This window comes from Falco biarmicus, chromosome 15 (genome assembly GCF_023638135.1).
Source record: "Falco biarmicus isolate bFalBia1 chromosome 15, bFalBia1.pri, whole genome shotgun sequence".
Lineage (NCBI taxonomy): Eukaryota > Metazoa > Chordata > Aves > Falconiformes > Falconidae > Falco > Falco biarmicus.
Window position 1 is genome coordinate 2,505,782 of NC_079302.1, and position 23,919 is coordinate 2,529,700.

Sequence of the window (23,919 nt, forward strand, 5' to 3'; positions counted from 1 at the left end):
AGGTTACGGGCACAAATTGTAGCTAATTAACAGTAATTAGCACTTCTGAAATTGTGGATTTTGGCTCCTTCGCAGAGGCCAGTTGTGCAGCAGTGCGTGTCCTGGCTCACGTCGGTCACCTGGCTGGGGGGCCGAAGGCTCGTCACCTCTCCCCGCTCACTCCCATGCACCCCAGCACTCCAGCACACAGGTTCTCTGAAACCAGGCTGCTTTCCCAGCCTTGCTCTGCTCCTCCTCTGCTCCCCCACTGCTGTCTTGCATCCCCAACCGCTTTAGCAGGAAAATGCAGCAGGAAAACCTTGGGCTCCTCTGACATCCTCCCGGCATCAAAATTAACCAAAGCCACCCCCGGACCTCATCCTTTCTGCAGGTTCTTGGATCCTCTTTTGAGTTACAAGGGGATCTGAGAAAGCTCCTGCTAATCCTGATCCAGGGCATAAAGTTGAGATCTTGAACTTCTACTTCCGCACACCTTTTCCCTCCTGCACAGACCACGATGGTGAGACCGGCCCAACACCCAAAGACCAATTTGCTGCTGCTGCTGGCGCCTGTCACAGCAGTGGAGCAGCTCCCTGAGGGTACTCAAGTCCATCTACCTTCACCTGATCACTTGGACCAGCAAAATGCATTCCCTGGGCTCGCAAAAGACAATGACGAAAAATAAACGGGCTGCTTCTGCCGGGGCAGGGGGCTGCTGCAAGGCACCACTCCTGTTGCGGTGTACCGAGGGTTTGGTGTGCGCTGCAATCATTAATAAAGCATCAAAGGCTCCTGAGGGGGAGAGTTTGAAACTTCTTCAAAAAACACATGCATATTAATAATGCACCAATTATTCATGAGGAAACCATTTCCCCTCCCAGCAACTTCCAGGGCTCCTGCTTGCTCGGGTGCTGCCTGGGTGCAGTGCAAAAGCCCTTCCCAGCGACCCAGCCCTGGCACCAGCTCTCCACTGGGAGAAGTGCTGGCACTGTGCTTCTTAAACCTGCAGCTACCCTGGCACTGCCAGCCCCGGTGCAGCACCTCAACGCTCTCGCTGGCAGCAGCCCTACCTATCTGCTACCTGTCTTGCTGCCAAAACCCTCCAGCGGAGCCAGGGAGTTGCAGAAAGGAGAGCGGGCGGCCCAGCAGCTACAGCCCAGAGATATGTTCCTGCAGTTGCGAGCGGGCAGGTCAGCCCGGAGAGGAGCCGGCTGCTCCCCTCGCAGGTCTGAGAGCCCGGCGAGCCCTGCTGACGATGCTTTGCAGGGCAGTGATGGGTTTCCTAGCAAACCCCAGCCCACAGCCCCCTCAAGGTCCACAGCAAGCTTGGCTTCAACCCCCTGGAAAGGAAGAGCTCTTCAGCCTCTGGTCAGACGCAGGAGCTGCCCTGAGGGGTCTGGATGATGCCTCTTGCTCTCCTGACGTGGGCTGCACAGCCGCACACAGGGAGGGTTGCTGCTGCCTTCACTCAAACTGCCCGGCAGCGGTGGGTGCCCTGGAGGGAGCATGGACAGCCAAAGACAGCGATACAGCGAGGATGGTATCGGTTGTGCCCATGCCTCCCCACAAAACAATATCTGAGAGTAATAGGTGGCTGTCATGCTTTGTGGGCCACTGTCCACTGAGGCAGAGCAAAATTTCGACACTGTTACAGATTTCTACCTGTGTGAAATCTGGAGGTAATTTAATGGCTCACGAGAAAGGAAATAAATCTATTAGAACGGAATCGCTGTTTGTTTACGTATCTTGCCATGAACATCACCACGAGCAGCAGCAGCAGCAGGTGTATGTGCAAGCACCATTTATTTACATAATAAAATTGCCAAGTAGATTTGTAGCTCAGGGGCATCCCTGCCTCTCCGTGCGCGTGCCTAACTCCCATTAGCACTAATGGCAGGCGCTGTGTGCTCAGCAAGCGGGGAACAGACCCTCCAACTGCCCTAATGGCTGGTACTATGAGATGTAGGGATGTAGACTTGGTCAGGGGATGAGAATTACATCGCAGCTTCAAGCTGCTTTGCAGTCCTCCCCATCTGCAAGAGCTGTCGGGTCTGCTGTGAGCTGCCTGCTCCTGGGAGAGAGGGGGTTAAGCAACTGACTTCCCAGTGTCAAAACTTCTCCAGAGACCCCTGGAGCATCCAGCAAGAGGAAAAAAGAAAAGCAGAGGAAAAAAATGAAAAAACGCTCCAGCCTGGAATGAATTCCTGTCATGCTTTGTAATGGGGAAGTTTGTTTGTATTCCACAGGCAGCAGCACTGAGCCTGCTGTCAGAGCCACGCTGGGAGAAAGGGCAAAACCCTGCTGAGATGAAAGAATGTGAAGCACTGGTACAGCCTCCCCTGGCATTTACACCTGGAAAAAAAAAAAATCACTCAAGGGCATCTCACAAAGAGCTGTGCTAATAAGGCACTCCTCCCCACGATGTGTGGCTGCCCGGGTGGAGTGGGAGATGGAGTGGTGCAGGGAATGCTAGCAGCATCTGCAGGTACCTGGGAGGCGAAAGCTGCAGATAAGAAAAGTCTGATTTCAACCCAGTAATCCTGAGCTGCACTCTCCCCATCTCTGCTTCCAGCTAGGGGAAAGGGGGGAGTTGGGGACTTGCTGCTGGACAGATGAGGAGTGCAGTTACCACTCGTCTTGGCTGATAAATCAGTGATACCTTCCCCTCACACACACGTTTTTTAAAGGTTCCTTGAGTTTCTGGTACCTCTCAGGCAGCAGGGCGAGAAGCCAGGATGATGCCTGCTGACCCCATGCTGCACCGAGGTCTGCCCTCGCGGCTCGCTTGCACAGCGCATTCCCTTTGCCACCCCAAAGGGTGTTGGGTGCAAATCCCCCCCTCCATGCTCTGCCCTACACCCCAACCTGACCGCCATGAGTGGGCTCACGCACCACAGAGACCTGCCTCTGCTCACAAGAGGACTTTTCTCCTGGGGGACCTGGCTCAATCAGCCGAGCACAGGAGAGAGGGCAAGGTGGTGTTTAGGCAGGGACAGGTTAACCTCTTGTGTCACTTTGTCCTGCTGCACCGTGCCTTCACGCAGGATTCACCCCAAGGGTGCAAAGGGCTGGTTTAAGGCTGGCGGTGGTGTTGGCAGTGCTCTAAATCCCAGAGATGAACAGAACTAGCAGCTTGAGCTTCACCTGCAGACACATCAGGGGAGCTTGGAAAGCATCATCCACTGCATCCCTTCCAAATTCCAAACCCACTCCCACCCCCTGCAAGACAGGTTTCCCAGCATGCACAAACGGCCAGCAGGTTTTGGCTAGCAAACACAGAGGCCCATCTCCATCCTACAGTTTCAGGACCTCAGGGATTGCTGCATATGGTCCCTGCTCCAGCCTTGGCTTAGGTTGGCATCAGACCCCTTTCCATGCCATAAGCCAGCAGACAAAGTCCTGGGCACCAGCTTCCAGCCAGGAGAGGACAGGACCAAATGGATTAACAGAAAACTCAGACCTTGGCAAAGTCTGGCAGCATCCTGGGTCCTGCCTGCCCTTGGCATCGGTGCTGTACCTCATTTCTGGGTACACTCGGCACATGTAGCTCAGCATGACTGGGAGCCTCTCCAACCCTTCAGCACATCGCAGACCTGAAGGACAAGCAGCAGATGAAGACTCCACAGGCTGCACACCCTGCTCCAAGGGTGCCATACTCCTCTAACAGAAAACAGCAGACAAACCAGCCAAGCCTTTGAACGTCTCTGCAAGCCAGGCAGCCAAGACTTTGCAGGTTCACTCATCATTACCAGGAACTCATGGGTGACTGATATGACACAAGTACGCTGGGCAGAGGGAGCCCCCCTGCCTCCTGCAGCCAGAATTACTGCAGATGGGTTTGCCCAGAGGACAAGCCAGAAAAGAAAATGGGTAAGTAAAAATGAAAAACGTTTGTGTGGTGGTTTTTTTCACATTAGCATTTAAATATTTATAGAAATCCCTGCAGACAACAAGATGAAAAAGAAAACTCAAAGACTAATAAATAAGTAAATGCTCCAAGGTGTGGCAGCCCAGCTGAACACAGCTGCCACTCAGCTGGCGAAACTCTGAAGAGCGTGGTAACCATACGTGCACAGCTAAAAATAATAATTGTGATAATAAAAACATTAGACTAAACCCCTCTGCTTTGGCTTCTGCCCTCTGCAGAACAGCTGAGGGATCAATTACACCTTAGCTAAAGAGTGCAGTATCTCTTCTTTTCTGTGCAGTGACTTGTCCCAGTCTCCGGTGAGACAAACTATTAAATAAAGCAGAGATAATGATGGGAGGCTGTTGACTAAGAGAGGCAGTGGTGGGGTACGAGGAAAGATATCTGCCTTAAATTGTTTGCTTAAATATACAGAAGCCTATACTTTTGCTTACAGCATACTACCATTAGTCGTAAGTAAATATGTTCTCAATTGTCTTGAGTGAAATCCAGAGGGATGACTCTTGTGGAAAGTAAAGAGCCTCTCAAAGCCAGGGATGTTCAGCTCTTCATCAAGCACTGTTACCAGCCCAATAAAATACCTAACAAAAACCTCACCACTTCACAGTGCTCAGTCTTGGATCACGCTTGCTAAAAGTGATCCCTCGCTTTCCCGTGCTGAGGAAGGAAGGAAACCGGGCCACTGGCTTCCTGGCTCGTCCTACGAGCTGTAATCAACATGGCAATTCCCTGATCCTGCTCTGCTCACCGCTGTGTGCTGGTTTAAGTAAATCAAACACCAAAAATTGTTCAGCAAGCTAAACAGATTGTGTGGGCACCGGCAGAGTGCCTCAAGCAACAGGAAACCCGGCAAACAAGGAGGAAGGGAAAGCTGAGGATGCAAAATAAAGTGGAAAAAAGACAGACAGACAAAGGTGGAAGGAAGGTCTATTTTCAACAAATTTCCTCTTGAGCTGGGCATCTCTGGTGACAGGTCAGGGCTGAAGATAACCCCCATCATCACCCGAACCTGAAGAACAGGCACCCCTGTGGCAAGCAAGGCAGCCCTTCCCACCCGTGGGTTGCTTTAGGGGAAGCTCCCGGTGTGGGATGCTGTGCAAAGCAGCCCACCAGGACACAAACAGTGTGTGTGGCAGCTGGGACACAGGACCCAAAACCTGCAGTGCAACTGTTTGAGCATCCCCACTGACCTGCTCCTGCTCTCTGCCCCAACTCCTCGCAGCCTCTGCAAGGCGAAGGCCCTACAAAATCTCAGAGTGAGCAAACGAGGAGGTTTAGCTCCTGCCAGATGGTTGCCAGAGTGAAACCTTCCTCCCAAGAGCTGGGCACGGCAGCTTGAGCGGGATGAGGCCAGGCAGCAAGCAGGCTTGCCTTGGCAAGGAACTGAAAAACGAAGCACAAACAGTCTGTACGTAGATCACAACTCTTGTCTGGAGCAGCGAGTTGCCAGTCTGGCATCTGCAAAGCTCAATGCTGTTTGCATTTTGGGCGACTGCTTCAACATTCAGTCTTAATCGTTACCTCTCCTACCCTGATGCTCTCTGCGGGGCTACAGTAAATCCAGCCCATCAGTCACTGCTGTAGACAACTCTCTGAAGCACCGGTCCTTTCTGCTGAAGAGGCTTTCCAAAGCCTCATGGTCACGGGGCAATCAGTGGTAGTAAAGACACAACAAACACTTAAGTCTTCACAGCACCCAAACCATGAGCATGGACCAGTGAAATTCCCTGGGGCCCCGTTCCAGTCGTACTCAGGACAATTTCATGCCATGGTCCTCTCTTCTGCACGACTGTGCAGGGATCTCACTCAGCTGATTTGATTCTGACCTTTCCCTATGGGGTATTTAATTTGGCACTGGAGGAAACATGCTATTTATACAGCAGTAAGTAGCCACTTGAAAGAAAGCCTTGCCAATGATCCCACGGGCTCTGCCAAGTACCATGAGAAAGACGATTGTTCAGCCCATTTCTTTACCACATCCTGAGCTCAGTCCTGCACTTTCCCTCTTAGCCCACTTGCTGGCTTGCAGTTCTCCGGCTAGATCTTCTGACAGGCTTGCAGAGCTCAGCTTGACGTCCCTACAACATAACCCAGCTGGAACTGCAGCCAGGACTCCTTGCAATAGTCCCTGGGATGGGATGGGAAGAATCATTCTCAGTGACCAAAGCCTAAATGAGCCCCTCTCCCTTCAGGCTGCCGTAGCACAGCTTGAAAGGGAAAAGCAAACAGGGACTGGAAGGGAACAGCCTGGATTTTGGAGATGCAGGTGCCTGCTGTTCCCATCGGCTCTCAGTTGGGGTGCAATTGCTCCGTGCCTCTGAAAAATTGGACGTCGTGTAGCAGAGGTTCTCAAACAAGTAAAGGGCTGGCATCCAAGATGTTTGATACAACTAGAGCAGAGCTTTGCAGAGAGTAAACAAATTCTGTGCCAAAAGCCGCTCTCATTTACAGCTACAAAAATCCCAAGTCACTCTCTGAACTGCTGAAAACACCAGTCTTGCAAGCAGTCAAGGAAACACAGGGCTTCATTTCTCTGTGTCCTGATGACCCTAAGACTTCCAGCCATCAGGTAAACCCGGCAATATTGTCTCCTCAAGAAGAACGAATAAATACTGAGGCAGGAAGCAGAAAAAGCAAATTCCCTCTCCACAGTGTTAGAAGTGTGTGTGTATAAGGAACATTTTGAGAAGATAAAGGAATCTTTACACACAGCTGATATATTGGACACCATGCCATCTTTATGTTTTTACTTCTTAAATGAGGGCTGAGTGGAAATGTGAGCCCAGAACACATCTGGTTTGGCTTCACCGAGAGGTGCCCAGCAGGTGCCTGCAGCCTCTCCTCCTGTCCTGTGCGATATCCCAACGGGATAGCCTTCCTAAAGCAGCACATGGAGCTGTGTTTGGGGTATGCTTGGCATTTTTTTCGGGTGTCCCTTCACGTCATCTGTGGGGATGTGGGTCCAAGTTCTAAGCCGCTAGCAAAGGGAGCAGGTGAGCACTGCCACCCTGCCCAACTCATGAGCTTAAGCTATGACAGACTCAAAAAGAAGCTCCCTCAGCCCAGCCTTGGACGAAGACAATGCTTCAGCCAGCGGGCTTACCAAACTACATCATCCGCAACACATTATAATTAAAGAATTGTTCCTTTAAAGCTAGAATTTGCATTAACTGGATTTGCGACTAGGAAAGACACTGCAAACAAACAGAAAACCTGCAGATTAGGATGCTAATCAGATGCATTTCTATTTATAATCTGCCTTGATCAAGCTAAAGTATTTTCTGTTTCAGGTGTCAGTGCTACACCCACGAATGCAAGCAATTCCCCTGGCAGGGAAACACCTGCTAGTCTCTGGAGACAGGCGAGTGCCAGGGAAAAAGCCTATGCCGGAGGGACGGGGGGTGCGTCGCTTGCTACTTCTCCTGCCCCTTCTCCTTGGGGACCAGCCTGAGAAGAGGGATGGGTTGTGTCTGGCCAAGGATGACCTAGCCAGGGTGTTTCCTCAAACACCAGATTTTTCTGTGCTGGAAAACTGCAGGCAGCTTTGCCTCTTCCATCAGAAGTGGTGGGCTGGAAATCTCCAAAGAGCTGTGGCTGGGAATGGCAAGGATCTGCAGCTGGTGCCAGCGGCCATACCCAGCCAGGGACTGGAGAGCTCAGTCTGCAGAGGACAGATGGACATCAGGAGATCCCTGAAACCTGTCTGAGAGAGTCACTGGGCTTCTTCCCTTGGGATTCACAGCTGCAGCAAGAGCAGGTCCCATTTCTGCAGCAACCTGCAGTGCTAAGTAGGATGCTCCCAGCTAAGCCAAGGCTTATCCTTGGTGCCCGAGTTTATAGATCGCAGAGGAAAGGCCTGAGCTGAGAACGGCATGTTCAGCAAGCAGAGGCAGATGCACAGCGTGCTGCCGACTGCCCAAGCTTGGCAGCATCTGAACGCCTGCCAGAACTGATGGGTGTTTCTCATTTCTCCTGATGGTGTCTTACTCCAAATTAAGAACTTTTTCCCTTTTTTTTCCCTGGAGCTCCCTCTTTCACTCCAGAACATCCATAAGGAATAAAGAGATAGCAGGTCCACCCTGTTCTCCTTTTCTTCTAAAGCCTTCACTAATGCTATATGGGAAGTCTTTGGGGCCATAGGAATTATTGTTAATGAAAGTCCGGGGAGGGTTGTGACTTGCATAAAAGGATCTAGCAAGAATTCGGTGATAAACCAGGACTTAGCAATGTGAAAACCAGCTACAACGTTGTTTTTTTAAATGCAGCTTAAAGAAAGAAACTTAAAAGACATGAGTCATCATTTTGAGATGTGCATCAAACAAGTTAAATAACTCTTACTTTCTTAACGACATATTAATCAAAGTGCATTGATTCTTGAATCAGATTCTACTACCAACAAGCCTTCTATCTTCTCCATCCTGATGCATGCATTAAGAGAGTTTTACTCTGACAGATACAATATAGCAATCAATAAAATCTTATTATATGGAGCTGAGATACATGGATTTGTTGCAGGATTTATGCACTACTTTCAAACCTGGTGCTATTTCATGTCTCAGCCTTAATCTGTAATTGAAAATAAATCTCCCTGAATACACCAGATTCTAATTTTCTGGATGTATGGGCAAATGTGAATGGAAGCCGGCCTTCCCTCAGGGAGAAGTCTGCTTTCTGATCGTATCACTCCCCCTGTGCACACCACTGTGTTGCCAGATTCTTCTGGAGAAAGCACCCTGCCTGGCCCTGCGCAGGCAGGAAAACATGTGCGCAAACGGGCAGCGCCTGGTCACCACGCTGTGCAACTCCATCACGCCTCCAAACCCTCCGTCCCCTTCCCCACACCTCCAAAGACACTCACTGCCCAAGGATTGCTGCCTCCTGGGCAGAGACAACGCAATCTGACAGCACTAGAGCCTGAGTGACATGAGCATCGCAAGGCTAGGTTGGATGAATAAAGATCAGGGAGAAGGATGACGGGAGACGCGGGTGTTTCTCAGCTGCTTTCCTCCAGCTCCCGGGGTTTGCTCGGGGATTGCTCATAGAATGGTTTGGGTTGGAAGGGACCTTTCAAGGTCATCTAGTCCAACCCCCCCTGCAAGAAGCAGGGACATCTCCAACTATATCAGGTTGATCAGAGCCCTATCCAACCTGACCTTGAATGTTTCCAGGGATGGAGCATCTACCACCTCCCTGGGCAGCCTGTGCCAGGGCTTTACTACCCTCATTGTAAAAAATTCCTTCTTTCCTTATTTCTGTCTTCCATCCTTCCTGCTCAGCAGCACGTGAGCCTGCGTGGAGATTGCCTCTCACCTCACAAGGCGTGGGACAGCTGGGAAGGTAATGCAGGCATTTTTCCTTTGGGTTCGTCTCAGTCTGCAAGGGCTCGGTGCCGCTTGGATGTATGACAGCAGGTGGATACCCAGCAGTCTCCCTGGAAATGGCTGGAGGGGACTTTGATCTAAGCAGCTCTGTCAACAGCGTTAATACAATAAAAATAATCAAATTCACTCAGATGGGAATGAGAGAGATGGAGAGATAGGCAGACAACAGTGCAAATCGGAGGCAATAAAGAGGACAGGAGCAACAGCAAATCACCTATGCAACACCACGAGTTCAGATGCTTCTCAAAAGACCCGCAATCTTGAATTCATCAAAAAGTCACTGCAGCATCATGGCTTTTTTTCTGCTTTCATTTTTTTCCTTTAACACATACACACGTGCTTGTTCCTTTTCTAAGCAGAGGCACAAAATGGGCACATTTTCAGAGGGAGGTCTGCATGGCCTCCTGCGTGGCACATACACGGTATCTGCCTCTCATCCCAGGGGAAGGAAACACAGGTTTGCAGTTGTTGCACTAAGTGCCTGGTCTTTCCAAGATTTCCCTAGAAACCGAGCAGAGAGCTGCAGAAGCACGCTGAGGAGTGCTGGCGGCTAGAGTATGCATCGCTATTTTTTTCCTCCTATCGTGGAGGGAATGACCATCCTCAATATGAGGCTGTTTCCTCGGGAAAGACAGTTCCATGGGAGAAAAGGGGATTTCAATAAAGGAGTTGTCAATCAGACAGGAATATGACTGCTCCCATCAAAGTGTTGGCTCTTCTTTTTTTGGGTCCCTATACTTTCTGAAAAAAAAACCCATGATAACTCAATTTACAGGAACAGCAACCAGAAACAGAGAACTGGCCTGAGGAAGGCACTAGGGAAATAAACAACATGCAGCTAGAAAAGACTTAAAAATGCAAGACTCCTTTGTGAGCCTCGCATTGGAGGAAGCAGCCCAGAAAAGCACCCAATGGAACACTTCAGCAGGTGGCTTGCAAGGTTTAAGCATCGTCCCTCACCCCAGGGGCAGGTGTGGAAAGGAACGGGCACTCAGACTATGCAAGCCCCATGCAGCAGTTCCAGGTTAACTCTGATCACAAAACCAAAGGAGGGAACGAACTCCACTGACTCTTGGCTTTGGTACCTCCGAGGATGGATACCCAGGCAGAGCCCCACGCTGGTTATACTCAGCAAAGCCAGCAGGACATACCACTCCGTGAGATGGCAGTAATGCACGGGGAGGGTATGCACGGAGTGCACGGAGCCCGCGTTCGGTGCTCAGCATGCAGAGACATCACATCGCCTTCTGTTTAATAGTACAGCAAGTGCCAACCGCGAGACACTCCTCCCCACGTGCCCCATCCCTGTGCGGTGCCACCCCAGAGCAGTGCCCTTCCAGTGACAGACTCCCACAAAGTGCTGCCAGGCAGCATGCCAGGGCTCCCCCTGCTATAATTATTCTTCATTCGCTGACCCACTGGTATTTTGGATCACCATTAACAATGACAGCTGAGGAGCTACCCGCACGGTCTCCAAATTTACCCTCTCAAACCTCGTCCCTGCCGCAGCTGAGTGCACATTCCCCATGTCCTTGGGGGACGTGGGGACCTGGTGGCTGGCTGCCTGCAATCACACCGTCATCTGCTTTAGCTGACCTGTAGGTCACTTGGGTGGGGACCCGCACAAGGGTCCGGCAGCGAGGGGAATGCTAGCACGGTCTAAGAAATACCATCACCCATTTTTTGGGAGCACCATGCACACGCGTGCAGCCTCACTTTTAAAACACTGACCTGTACGACCTGCAAATGTCAGATACAGCAGATCATAGCCTGGTAGCGGCCAGGCTTTGCCTGTTTTGGATTCTGTCAGTGTAGCCTCCGCTCTAAAGTCACCCACCTCTGCTTAACGGGGATAATTCACCTTCCAGATCCCAGTTGCTATGATGGGACACAACCTCCTCGCTTCCCTGAAGTGTTTTTTTTACCACCACAGGGACATTAGCCATTTCTGAGTGATCTCTGAAGACTGTCACCGTGGCAGTGGCAGCAGGGCGAGCAAGGGGCGACAGGGCTTGCTCACGGCACTGCCAGCCAAATGAGGCTTAGGAATAAAATAGCCCCATTGACCCAACATCCACCAGAGATGCAGCAAGCAGTCAGGGGAGGAAAGAAAGGAAAGAAAGGCAAAGAGTGGGGAACGGGATGGGGAAGAGGGTTAAAAGTCTGCTGTCCTCCCTAGGCAGCTGCAGGGACATTGGGGAGGCAGCCTGGCCAGGGGTCTGCCACTGAGGGTGTTCAGTCAGGTACCCTCAACCTGGCCCAAGCCCCCCAACGGCTGTCTCCACTCCTCCCCCCCCCCCCTTATTTCTAGCTCTGAGTTTTGCTCAGCTAGCGAAAGGGTTAAGTTTAATTTATACTGATTTCTATTTAATATCATTCTCTCCCCGTAGGAGCCGGCAGCTGTGAGCTGATTGTACTCTCTCATTATGCAGTCTGTATCACTAATGGCCTGTGACAAAGGCATGCCATCTTCCCGGCCTTACCCCCGAGAGCCAATTAAACACACATACTCCCTTCCTGTTTGCAGCGCATTACAATGAAATTAAACTGAATTTCAAAATCATTTTCTCCTAAAGACATCTCTTTGCAATAATTAATGCATGCTATTCCTTTGCATCTGAAATATTCATCAGGAGTGTCGACCAAAAAAATTTTTAAAGCTGATTGCCCTGTACCCTACACATTGCCTGATGATGCTCCAGTCCCAGCCTGCGGTACCTGCCCGGGATGGGGACCCATGGTGACACTGCTGGCAGGGCAGCTCCACGTCTGCTTCTGGGTAACAATAATAATAAATCACAGCTTCTTCAGGAACCATAAATAAATAAGACTACACAGAAGGCATCAGAAACCCAGCCTGACTCCTGACTTGGTGGCACTGCTAACGCACAGTGAAAGAGGGGACTGGCAAAGTCAGAGCTGTGTATATGCTAAGGCCAGGCAGAAATGAGCCAGCCTGCCCGTCTACACCGGCAAGATTAACCGGCGGTGGGGCTCGGTGCAGGCAGACAAGCGCGCTGCCTTTATCTACCCCACTGCCCAAACAGCTGCCAGCCGGCAGCGGGGGCAGCAGGAAGGTGGGCACGCCAAGATACCAACCAGCGGCCGGGGCCAGAGCCTACCCACCCATCCTGCGGCTGGTTTAGTTCTCAATCTAAATTGCAGAATGGCCCCGGGGGCCAGGAACCTCTGACCGAGGAGTCTCTGATGCTCGCCATGCCACACGCAGATCGGGAGGTGTAATTTGAAGCACATAACTTATTCATGGCCTGTCAGATCTATTCCATTTGGGAAAGGTCTTCAGCCTGGTATCCTCTTGAATTTGTTATCCCCCATGATAAGCAGGATTAGCCATGAGTTCTCCTCCGAGAACTTGCCATCCCAGCCACAGCAGCTTCAGGTGGGGACAGTCCCAATGGCATCTGCTGCTATCACAGGGTAATGCGATCTTTCTTCTGTTTGCAAATATTTGATAAAACCTACCAAGGCACACACTGGACCCACCTGCAATAGGTATTATTATTATTAGAGTATTACTGTCTAGTGAAATTTGATTTGAAAGAAGCAAATATCAGAGGTTTTCCCATCCCTGGAAACATTTTATGCTTCAGAAACTGTTCCCTTGCTTGAAAGGGAAAGGCAAATCCTAAGAAAACCCAGAAAAAGACACATTTCTTTTGCATTTCTGCAATGTATCACATGTAAAAATAAAATAAGCCTTAGTTTCAGATTAAAAGGTCTCATTATTTGGAAGACCGAGACTTTTCACTTTAAAAAAAATGTTCTGGCAATTTCAAAACCCTTGCCTGAACTGCTCTCACACTGAAGACACTCGCTGTGATTTTTCCCCAGAAAGTTCAGCTTTCCATCAGTTAGTATTTTCTGACTTACAAACAATGGTTCCTTGAAAAGCTCCCTCGTGACGCCGGCGACCAAGCCCATGACCCCAGCCCACCCCATGCGGCCGCGCTGCCCGTGCTCATGGCTTCAACCCTACGCACCTTGTCCTTAAATACTCAGTCATAACCAGGAGAGCAAACTCCCCCACAGACACCCAGCAGGAGGCAGGACAGATCCAGCACCTTGGAGTTTTCCACTGATGTGGTCCCCATGTAGATTAAGCTAAATCCCACCCATTTACAAAGTTTAAGTCCCCATAAAACATTAAGCACCAATATAGTATGCTTACAACCCCAAACATACCCCATTACTTGGCTAACTGTAGCCAACATAAGCAAAGCCCCTGCCCGAGCCCAGCGTTTGGAAGCATGTCCAGCCTGCATCCCTGGTCAGGCTGTGACCACCCATCTCCAAACCCCCACCAGCAGCCAGGGAACCCCAGGGACCAAACCAGAGCTGCTGCCCCCCGTCTCCCTGGGCTGCCCTCTGCCAGGCACCACGGGGAAGCCATCCCAGTACCTGTTTTGAACCAGCCGTCGGGTGTGAAAGCATCTGCTGTTTCTTTGGGTCTGTTCCAGTACTCGCGGAAGACGGAGGGTCCCTTCACAAGCAGCTCCCCTTCTTGCCCCTCAAGACCCGGTGTCACCTAGGACAAGCAGACAGTGAATGCATCCCAGGGAGCAGCAGCAAGGAGTTGTCCCTGCAGCCGCATTGCCTCCACCACCTGTCCCCCAGCACCATGGTTTGCTATGCAGCATGGTGGGGGGCAAGCAGGACCCACACCATGTGCCCTTCCAGCCTTTACCAACCTCCGATACAGCCTGCCTACCTGCAAGACCTCTTTCCTCAGATGGAAGGGCTCACCTAAGCACCTTTGATATTAAAAAGCACTGAAAATAGACATCTGTGTTACATGGAAACATGAACTGCCATCCTGGAACCACAGCCCAGGCAGGCTGACACCTTCCAGCTGCTGGCAGAGAGCAGAGGACAGATCTTGCATGCAAACATGTGGGAAATACTCTTGGGAAAGGGACGGTCCTTTCTGACCCCTGGATGGCCTGATGCAGACCGGCTTCATAAGAGCTCTCTGCACCCTGCTCCCACTGCAGCACCCATCAACCTCTGCCAGGGTCAGGTTCTCTCCCAGGAGGTAATTCAGGGACGCCTCACCCCAATCCCCACTTGCTGCCCTCGGAGCTTCAGCACAGTCTGGGGAGTAGGATACTGGGGGTGCATCAGCAGAGGCAGCGTGTCATGCTGTGCCATCTCCAGGCACCTCAATCCAGGCACCCACCGGCTCAGGGGCCCCGTCTCCCATCTCTCTCTGGCAAGATGGCCCTTCCCCACAGCTTAGGCTCTTGGGGGATGGATGAAACCAGGTCACAGAGGCCGTGTCCTGAAAGACCCACGCATCCCCAACTCCACGTCCCATCCCCAGAGTGCTGCCGACCTCCAGGCCTGTAAATCTGGCAGTGACAGCAGCAAGCCGAAAGGGCGAGTGGCTGGCTCAGCCATGGAAAGAGCAGCCACAGGGGCCACGGGCCACCAGCTGCACTGCTTGGCACTCGCAGCAACCTGCTGCTGGGCTGGCAGTGGCGAAGCCCTGCCCTCCCTGGGGAGGGGAAGCACGGACTGCTGTCCCACAGCAGCTGTGAGATCGGATCCTCATCTGATGTTGAAGGCACCGCCACCACTCGCTCTAGATGCACTGGATCTGGTGTCTCAGGGGCGAGGACCACTGTCCTGCACACCACAGCCAGGCAATGCAGCCTGGGGGCCGCCACCGTGAGGCAGGGGGAAGCAGGGGACGATGCGCTCCCATGGCTGTGCCACGCTGCTGTCTGCTCTGTTGATAGATAGAAAACTTGGTTTTCCAAAACTGTCAATCTAACACTTTTTTTTTCCTGAGGAGGTGGCAGGAAACACCATCTGATTTGTTCTCCGGAACACGCGGCTCCTTTCAGGCTCACTAGAAGGCAAACGCTTGTAGTGACAACTCAGCACCCTGCAAACCTGCACGGGCAGGTTTTCTACGGCAACAAAACAAACATCCTGCTGTTATGGAAACTGGAGAATCACAGGAAGGTCACAGGCTTGCCTGACATGGCATGGTATCTCATCTCCGCTGCACGTACATCGCTTTTTAGTTATAAGGACAGAGGCAGGCTATGGGATGAGGCACTAGAGAGGCACAAACATCACACTACTTGTGGGACTGCGGCAACCTAAAGTCCTTTGCAGGGAAGATGTGCAAAGCCACTCCTGGGATGGAAGGTCACCGCGAGATGTGCTTGTACACGTTGCTCCATCCCTTTGCAAAGAACATTCCAGTAACAGGAACTCCGAGCCACTTTGTACTTGAGCTGCTGCAACACGGCCAAGATACATCTGGGACCCCAAAAGACAGCAATGCCAGAAACGCAGCCACAAGGGAAAGCAGTAATAGCAGAACTGGAGTGCCAAGCAGAGTCGCAGAGCAGGGCAGGCTTTGTGTCTCAGCACAGCCTTTGGATGGAAACAAAGCTCCTCTAATGTAAAATACTTAGAAAGCTGCTTTTAAGGCACAATTTTTGTTTTAAGTCGTTCCTTCCTGATGTCCTGTCTTGGAGGATGGGGTGACATGAGGATCTCTGCCCATACAGCCCAGGCACTTCTACAGAACTGCCTACATGCCTCTGTGTGTCCCGGGCTGGGCTGAGCCCCCGGAGCTCTGGCTGTGCATCATCCCCACTGCCTGGAAGATGCTGCAGGAGAAAAGCTCATTAATGCTGATGACAAGAGTTTTGCTGAGTGATGGCAAGGTGAAGATGGTGCTGGATGAGTTCTCCCCTGGGGATCTGAAAGAGGGAGCCTGAAGACCAGACCATCCACAAGCAGGACAGCACAGAGAAACGTGAAGTCAGGAGAGCCCAGGCCCAAACCTCCATACCTGCAGCAGCAAAAGGGCAAGAGGCACAAAGCCCGCGTGGGCAAGCATGGCAGGGATGTGGTGGGTGACACAGGACCAGCAAGGCAGGGTTTCAGTGCTGTTACAGAGGCTGCATGTAGTTTTACAATGCAGCTTTTTCTTCTCGTTCCTTTTCCTCCAGCCATGGAATCAGAAAACAAGCAACTTCCCTGAGCAACCCAGTGCCCACAGTATTCCCAGTTCCAGTTTTGCCCATCACGTAACCCAGTCTTTACAACCGTGCCAGCAACACCTTTCCTCCCAGGGGGAAACTCCACCACCCATCTCCCTGCAAACGCTGTGCAAACGCCGCCACCACTGTATCCCATCCGCCCCTTCTCAGCTAGAGATAACTGACTATCAAAATCACCCTCACATTAAAGGCGCTTTAATTACTAGTGCGAGCCTGCAAAGTTAATCCCTTTAGCCGTCAGGCCGCTTCTGACTCCCCCAAAAGGGCTGGGGAGGGGCTGGCAGAGGTAAGAACGGTGAAGACCTGTGAACAGTTGCCTGAGCTTCATCTACAGATCCTGCCAGATTTTGTCTTCTGCTTGTCGGCGCTGAACACGAGAACGGGTGGAAATTTGGCTACTAGAAGTGTCTCCAGCCCCCGCCTGCCCAGCTGAGCCCTGCCCTGCACAGGCATTGCACAGTGCCAGCCCCACCTGCACCGTGCCCCGGATCAGAGCAGCAGAGCTGCCCCTGGGACCAATCCTGCACAGTGTTTACCTGCACGCTGCAATGTCTTGTGTGAATCAAGCCTTGAACCAGCTCCAAATTTCTTGTCATATCAACTCAAATTTTGGCAGCGGCTCAACCCACATCTTATCTCGAGCAGAGCTCCTTGGCAGCAGGCACCTCCCTGTTGTGTAATTTAATGATGTTATAGCTGGCTTGCAAACAGTAAAACAGAAAGGCCGTGACGTTATCTTAATAGGATTTTGCTTGCTGAACTCCGAATGTCACCGGCACTGCTCCCCAGTGTAGCAGAGGGGACACAAACCACCCCAGTGCCAGCAGCTTCTGCTGCTTACAAACAGCATAAATTAAAATTCAAAGTTCAAGGCATTTAGCTCCTACAACCCCTTGCATCTGATCCCTGCTAAAATCCCACGTACACCAAGCTAGCTGGCTGCTAACCCACTTTGAAAGCAGGATTTTGGTGGCAGCAGCATGGCTAGTCTGTTTGTTTCCTTCCTTGTCAAATCTCAGCGGCACCCGTTGTTGATACACTGGATCGACGTTGCAAGCAGCTGCTGAAAGCATCAGATTGCTAATTGCACAGATATCCTCCTCTCCCAGTGCTATATTTTAATGCATGTTTCAACCGCTTTAATGCATTCGAGCAACTTTAACACCCAGGCACAGCGTGCCCCCGAAGGTTGCCGTTTGATAGCTTTCTGCTGTAAAACCGATTCGGCAAGTTGAGCTGGGCCAGCCGGCATACTATAGATAAGATTACATTTTCCACGCATGAAAATAAAAGGTTGTAATAAATCCTTTGAAGGACTAAAACTGAGTGATTATAAAATTCATATTTTCCCTGCTTCCATTTTACCTCTTTATTAAGAAGGAAGCGAGGGCAGTTTGTAAATAGCTGGGAATCCCCGCTTGGCAAGCGGCCCTGGGATTTGTTCAAAGTGGCCATTTGTTTTCTTGCGGTCTCTGATATACGCTGCCCCACGCTCCTCCGGGAACTGCGGGAGAGGAGCTTGTAATGGACTGTAATGGAATTAGGGGCTTTTATGGAGGTAGGCTCAGAGCAGCACGTTTTTCGCTGGGAAGCAGGGGAGGCACGGTGGATTCCTAAGCAGAAACATGTGGAAGCCGCAGAGTGAAAGCTGGAAGGCGAGGCTTTAAGGGGAGGTAATAACTTGTTATTGGGCTGATAGGATTGGGAGGAAAACAGACAAGGTTTTAGGAAAAAAGCCAAACACCTTCTTCAGGCTGCAAACAGTAAGTTTCAGGACACATTTAACTTCTACCAGACCCCTCCTTCCCCGCACCCCCCCAAAAATAATAATCTGAACCTCTTTCCTGGGTGAGTACCAAAGGCTGCGGATCAGAGCATCTTCTTCAGGAGGGATGTTAAAAAGGACCTTGCAACTCTCATGCCCCAGAAGCACAAGACAGTGCAGTTGCAGAACAGCAGTTTGCCTGAATGGGCTGAAGAGGAGCAGGGCACCGCAAGGGGGTCTTCTTACCCTGCAGAACGATCATTTTCCTTTTACTCTTCTTTACTTACACCTCTGTCCCTAGGTCCCCACTCCCTGTTCCACCCTCCTGCCCACTTTCCAAACCCTCCGCGGTCCTGGTTGCATGAAGAACCAGTTCCCAGCAGCCAGCCTGCGCCCACAGCTCCCACCATGCTGGGCTCTGAGCAGCCCAGCTTCTTTCACACCACTGCTGCCAGAGCAGGAGAGAATAGCCTGGGGCATGCACCGGCTGGGCACCATCACTGGTAACAACCAAGAAAAGCAAAAGCATTTACATTTGTGGGGAGGAAAGAAATGCCTCTGCAGCCCTGCCGCCTCCGCCACAGCCCTACTGCACTGCTCAGCTTTGGAAGTGCTTGGCATTTTTCCCCACCTTGTAAATAAGTGATTACTGTGATCAAAATAATTAAGCAACCTAGCCTTTTAAGTGACTAATAGAAGACAATAATTTATATGCATGAGGTTTATGGAAGTGATGAAGCCCTTTTAGCAGTTCTCGCAAAGTAGTAACTTTTTTCCATTGTGGGTTGTTGGTTTTTTTGGGTTTGTTTTTTTTTTTAAACATACCAGAGCATGGAAAATAAAATAATGAAGCCAAAGTACTGCCGCGCCTGCCCCTGGCACCCCAGGGTGAAGCTGCGGAGCATGGGTGCCCTGCCACACTCACCACCACACTGCTGCCGAAGCTTGCCTGCTACCAGCGCTTCCAGACACAGGCCCTGTCCCTCATGAGACCACTCACCCGCCCTTTCAAGATTTTGGTGGCCCAGAGTGCTGCAATAGAGCAAAGCCCTGCCCCAATACAGCATCCAACAGCTCAGCCCCCACTGACCTGGAGAAAGCATGGGAGCTCCAGGCTTTGCTCAGACTGCTTTTCCAGACCTGGGGATCACGCTACATCCAGAACTGGTACGGTGGGTGATGGCATGCTCACCTGCCTCCAAAAGGAAGCTGGAAACCAATAATCTGCTTGACAGTGCCTTTTAATCACTGTCTCCCTGGGCCATATTTGAATGGATGTCCTAAAGGTGTGAGGCTTGCTAGAGCATTACCAAATTCCCAGGCAATTTGAACTCTCATGCACATTCATAATTAAAAATTCCCTGCTAAGTTGCTTGGTTTTGTAAAAGCATTATCGCTCCTCTGAGCTCCGTGTCCTGCAGCATCCTGCAGAAGGCTAGCAGGAGGCAATTTAGACACAGAACAATTTTCCTCCTGCTGGAAAAAGGCAGATTTCTGCTCCTTGGGGACACAGCACAGAGAGAAAGAGGGGAAAAAAAACCCAACCAAAAAACCCCAAACCCAGGCTGTAATCTACAAGGCCACATTTCACATCTGTTTTTGCAATGTTAACTTTTATAAAAGGGCTGGGAATAACACAATCAATTTACTTTTCATTTTGGAGGGTTATAAATTTAAAAGCAAGACTGGTGCACAGTGGAGCTGGAACACTGAAACTTATTTTCAGAAAACCCAGCCCTCTACTTAAAGCAAATGTTGCTCCACTGAAAACAAAAGTGACTGTATATATTTTTAGGCAATACTGATTTTTGAAAGTTACCAGGACTGATTAACTCCAGATGATCCCAAAAGAACCACAGAAAACAGTTTGGGAAAGGTCAGTCCTCCCTGCAGTTGCTCCATGGACCCAAAACTTCTTGATCTATATTAACACCATAAATTAGACATGTAACACTATTCCAGAAACGCCATCAGCTCTCCACGCTGCTGTTCTCATCCCTCTTGTTTGCAGGCTTCAGAAGATAATAAACGAGGCGAGATGTCAGCACATCTTCCCACTCCCTCAGCTCTCTTCATTAGACAAAGGCTCCTGACGTGCCCTCACAACGCCCGCTCTGATTTTGTGCTCGGGGGCAGGCAGAGGACCAGGCAAGGATTCAATTAGCAGCCCACCTTCGGTTCGTTTTTCATAAGCCTCACTTAAAAGTTGAGGTCAGCAAGGCTGTGATGTGCTGTGACTACAGACGATCACGCTGCCTCTAATTGCTTCCTTGTGCTAAGCCATCCCGCAGTAGCCAGTGCCTCCTTCCTTTGGCTGGAAGCGCTCTGGGGCAGAGATCGTCCCTTTTTCTTCTGGTCTCTGTGCTTCAGCATCTCCCCACCACATCCAGGGCTCTTTTGCAAACATCTCCAAGACACGCTACAGCAGCGACAGCCTCCACAACCCAATGGAAGTCCAACAGGCATATCATGGGAGGAGGCACGCAGCCTGAACCCATAGCTCAGAAGGACTCACCTGTGAAGTTGCAAAAATCAAGCAGAAACAAGCACCAGCAACTGTGTTGGCAGGAGACCTGCTTTCATCCCGTGCCTCCCAACACCAAACATGAACACCCCAATCTCCCAGGCTCTCCTGGCACAGGCAAGGACACAGAAAAGGGTTGAAGACCAACACTAGCCAAGATGGGATGAGAGAAGAATCCACCCATCTCTTGTCACTCATGCTGGGAGAACCAGGACTGCCAGCCTAGTGAAAGGGACCGGTCATCCCCCTGCTACAAGGAGAAATGAAAGCATAAAACAATAATAAAGAGATGGACAGAGATCTTGAGGGTGCTACGACAAAGGTTAGCTCAAAGGGAAGACTTGTGGAAAGAGGGTTCTTCTTGACAGATTCAATTTCAATGTGCAAGAAAATAGTCTTCTGGAATCAAGGCTGCTCCTGGGATAAGAAAACTTTTCAGCTAAGAAACAAAGGGACATGATGCTAACACAATTTGCCTCCCTCCACTTCTACTACCAGGAGGAAATAAAACGCAGCTATTTTCACAAATTAAAAAAAAAAATAATCAGAGGACAGACAGAAAGAAGGAAGGAGATATAAATACCTATGAGAATGCAATTACTGACTGAGTTGACTAAAGAACTGGATGAGATCAATGAGAAGCAACTAAAATGTTTATACAGTAATGAAAGCAGCCTGGGCAACCAAGTGGAGAAACTTGAATTACTTGGGCAGGACACAAAATAGGATACCGAGGAGACGAGAGGAACATAGTGAAACAGAAATTGTAACGGGAACATACACAACTGCAGTGTCTAACACTGTGAAGGCTTTGGAAGGAGTTTTTGGAAGGAGCAGAGGCAAATGGAAAATGGGAAAAAATGCGCACAGCTTGAGTTTACCAAAGGTGGATTGCACCAGAAAACCTGAGGAATGATGTTCCAGATAGAAGAAAAGCAGCAGATCTGATTCAGGCTGCCTTCAACAACACATTCCCCACGCTGCCTGCCCAGAAGGTGGCTACTGACGGGACAGGTCACAGGGCTGAGAGCAAGATTCATGAGGTGGGGCCAAGACCCAGGTAGAGGAGACTAAGCCCAAAGCATCCCGCAAGCCCCTATGGTAGCCAGCCAGCCTCGCTAGCCAGCCTCCAGCTCTCCATCGCTCAACTTGAATGTCACCCCAAGTCTCAAGTCACAGCGTGACCCTGAATCAGTGACTTGCTGTCCTGATGAAGGCACTGTAAGGGGCTTCAGCACCATATGGCATGTCCTGCACCTATAGCAGCAAGCCGCTGATGGTAGATGGAACTGGGACACTGGAGGTAAGGTTCATCACCGAGAGACCTGCGGGAGGTACCAGTACCTGCAGATGGGATGCAGCAGGGATAAAAAAACAGATGGAAAACTGTACCATCGGGAGGAGAGATGTCTGGGAAGTGTAGGAGCACTGAGGACAAAGAACAAACTGGTTTAGGCTGAGGTCTTATCAGGATAGGAAAGGAACAAACCAGGGTGGCTCCCTGGGCCAGGTGGTCACATCCCCACCAGCATGTCCATACCTGTCCATTTTCAGGAATGCCAGTCACAGCTGGCACGTGCCTATCTCTAGCTTCAGGAGCTACACACCGGAGAAGAGCCAGGTACATCTGCACCAGCTGCTTCAAAATACCTGGATGGATGAGAAAGAAGAATCAACCACACAAGAGGTACATGTGCAACAGCACCTCTATGTGGGACCTGGCCCAGAGAGGTGCCAAGTATCCAAGTCATAGAATCATAGAGAAGTTTGGGTTGAAAGAGACCTTTAAAGGACATCTAGCCCAATCTCCCTGCAAGGAGCAGGGACATCAACTACATCAGGTTGCTCGAAGCCCGGTCCAACCTGACCTTGAATATTTCCAGGGATGGAGCATTCACGATGCTCCTCCTTGGGTCAGCAAAAGATGGGGAGATGCAAAAGGTCCACGGCACCCACCCCCAGAGGCAGCAGCCATGGGGGGTGCCCAGACCTTGGAGGAAGCCTCCAAGACAACCCTGGCAGCTCAGTGGTGACCAAGCACCTCCCCACCGCTTCTCCAGAGATCTGGGCTGAATGTCAGTGAGGTGGAGCCATTCCTGGTCCTCTCCACAGGGGCATCAACAGCCAAGACCTCCGGTCATAACAAAGGGTGACGGTGCCAGCTGCCCCCAACACCCACAGCCCTGCAGAGGTGCTGGCAACCAGCAGCAAGCTGCTAGCAGATGGCAGAGACACAGGGGGCACGGGGAGGAGGGGCCAGGACATACTGGTGGCTTTCGGAAGGGATGGCCGCAGCCGAGCCGGTTCCAGTCCAGGACGACAGCTTGCATATGGATAAACAACGAGACAATTACAACCTGGGGGGGGTGAGGGGCGACGAGAAAAGCCCATGGCTGCAGCGTCCTCCTGCTGCCAGCTCCTGCAACCCATACGTCCTGCACAGCTCCCTCCGCAGCCTCATCACAAGAAAATTACTTGCCATAAAAGCCCTGGCTAGCGCACTGCATTAGATACAGCTGTGAAACCATTTATCTATTGATAGACCCCTATTGTCAGGGACTAGGGTTTGGCTTTCGTGTGAGTGAACAATCTGGGGAAAAAGAAAAAAAAAAAATCAACAAAAATGACAACCCAAAAAACCTACCAACCAACAAACAAACAAATAAAGAAGGAGAGAGACAATACCCGACAGCTTGCAGGGTTTCCAGGCCTCTGCCAGCTGGGAAGCTAAGCATATGAAATATGCATTGCACTGAACAAAGCAAACTGAAACGTTCAGCACTGGAGAGCTGTAACCCTTTCCTGTGTACCAGAGCCAGGCATGGGGAGAGCGAGATCCCTGGGCTGCCAAAAGTTCAAGGGGGTGGGGGTGGGGGGAAACAGGAGAAAAAGCATCCAGGGCCGTGGGTAAAGATTACTGAGCCTGCCTATATGGTCAGACAGACTCAACAGGCAGCTGCTTAAGGTAGGTTGAAAGTTTAGGAACTGCTTTGGACATGAGCGGCTGCAGGAGTGATAGCTGGGATGGCTCAAAGCAGGCAAAGCTGCTGCCGTCTCCTGACATCCACCTCCACACCTCTGCTCTCCAGGGATGCGTCAGAGGGGAAGCACTTCTCCAAGCACTCGAAGGACAGTATGTCTCCAAGGGACCATGCTCTGCATCACCATGCTCCTGCACAGGCAGGAGCTGGGGGACACTGTGTCACTGTGACACCAATGGCAAGTGCCACCTCCTGCCCACATGGCCCCACCGCAGATGGCCCTGTCCCACACCAGGTTACAGAGCATCCTCAGCTGGG

The 23,919-nt window shown here is 50.9% G+C and overlaps 1 protein-coding gene across 5 annotated transcripts in view; it reads right to left on the minus strand.

Annotated features, from left to right (window-relative positions):
- ACSF3 (acyl-CoA synthetase family member 3) overlaps window positions 1-23,919 on the minus strand; it is a 66,279-nt gene that overhangs the window by 15,895 nt on the left and 26,465 nt on the right. For 2 of the 5 annotated variants that reach the window (XM_056360805.1, XM_056360801.1), the window contains exon 7: window positions 13,708-13,834. In XM_056360805.1, coding sequence (XP_056216780.1) covers window positions 13,708-13,834 — 127 coding nt within the window. The other 3 variants (XM_056360804.1, XM_056360802.1, XM_056360803.1) reach the window with 3 other exon arrangements.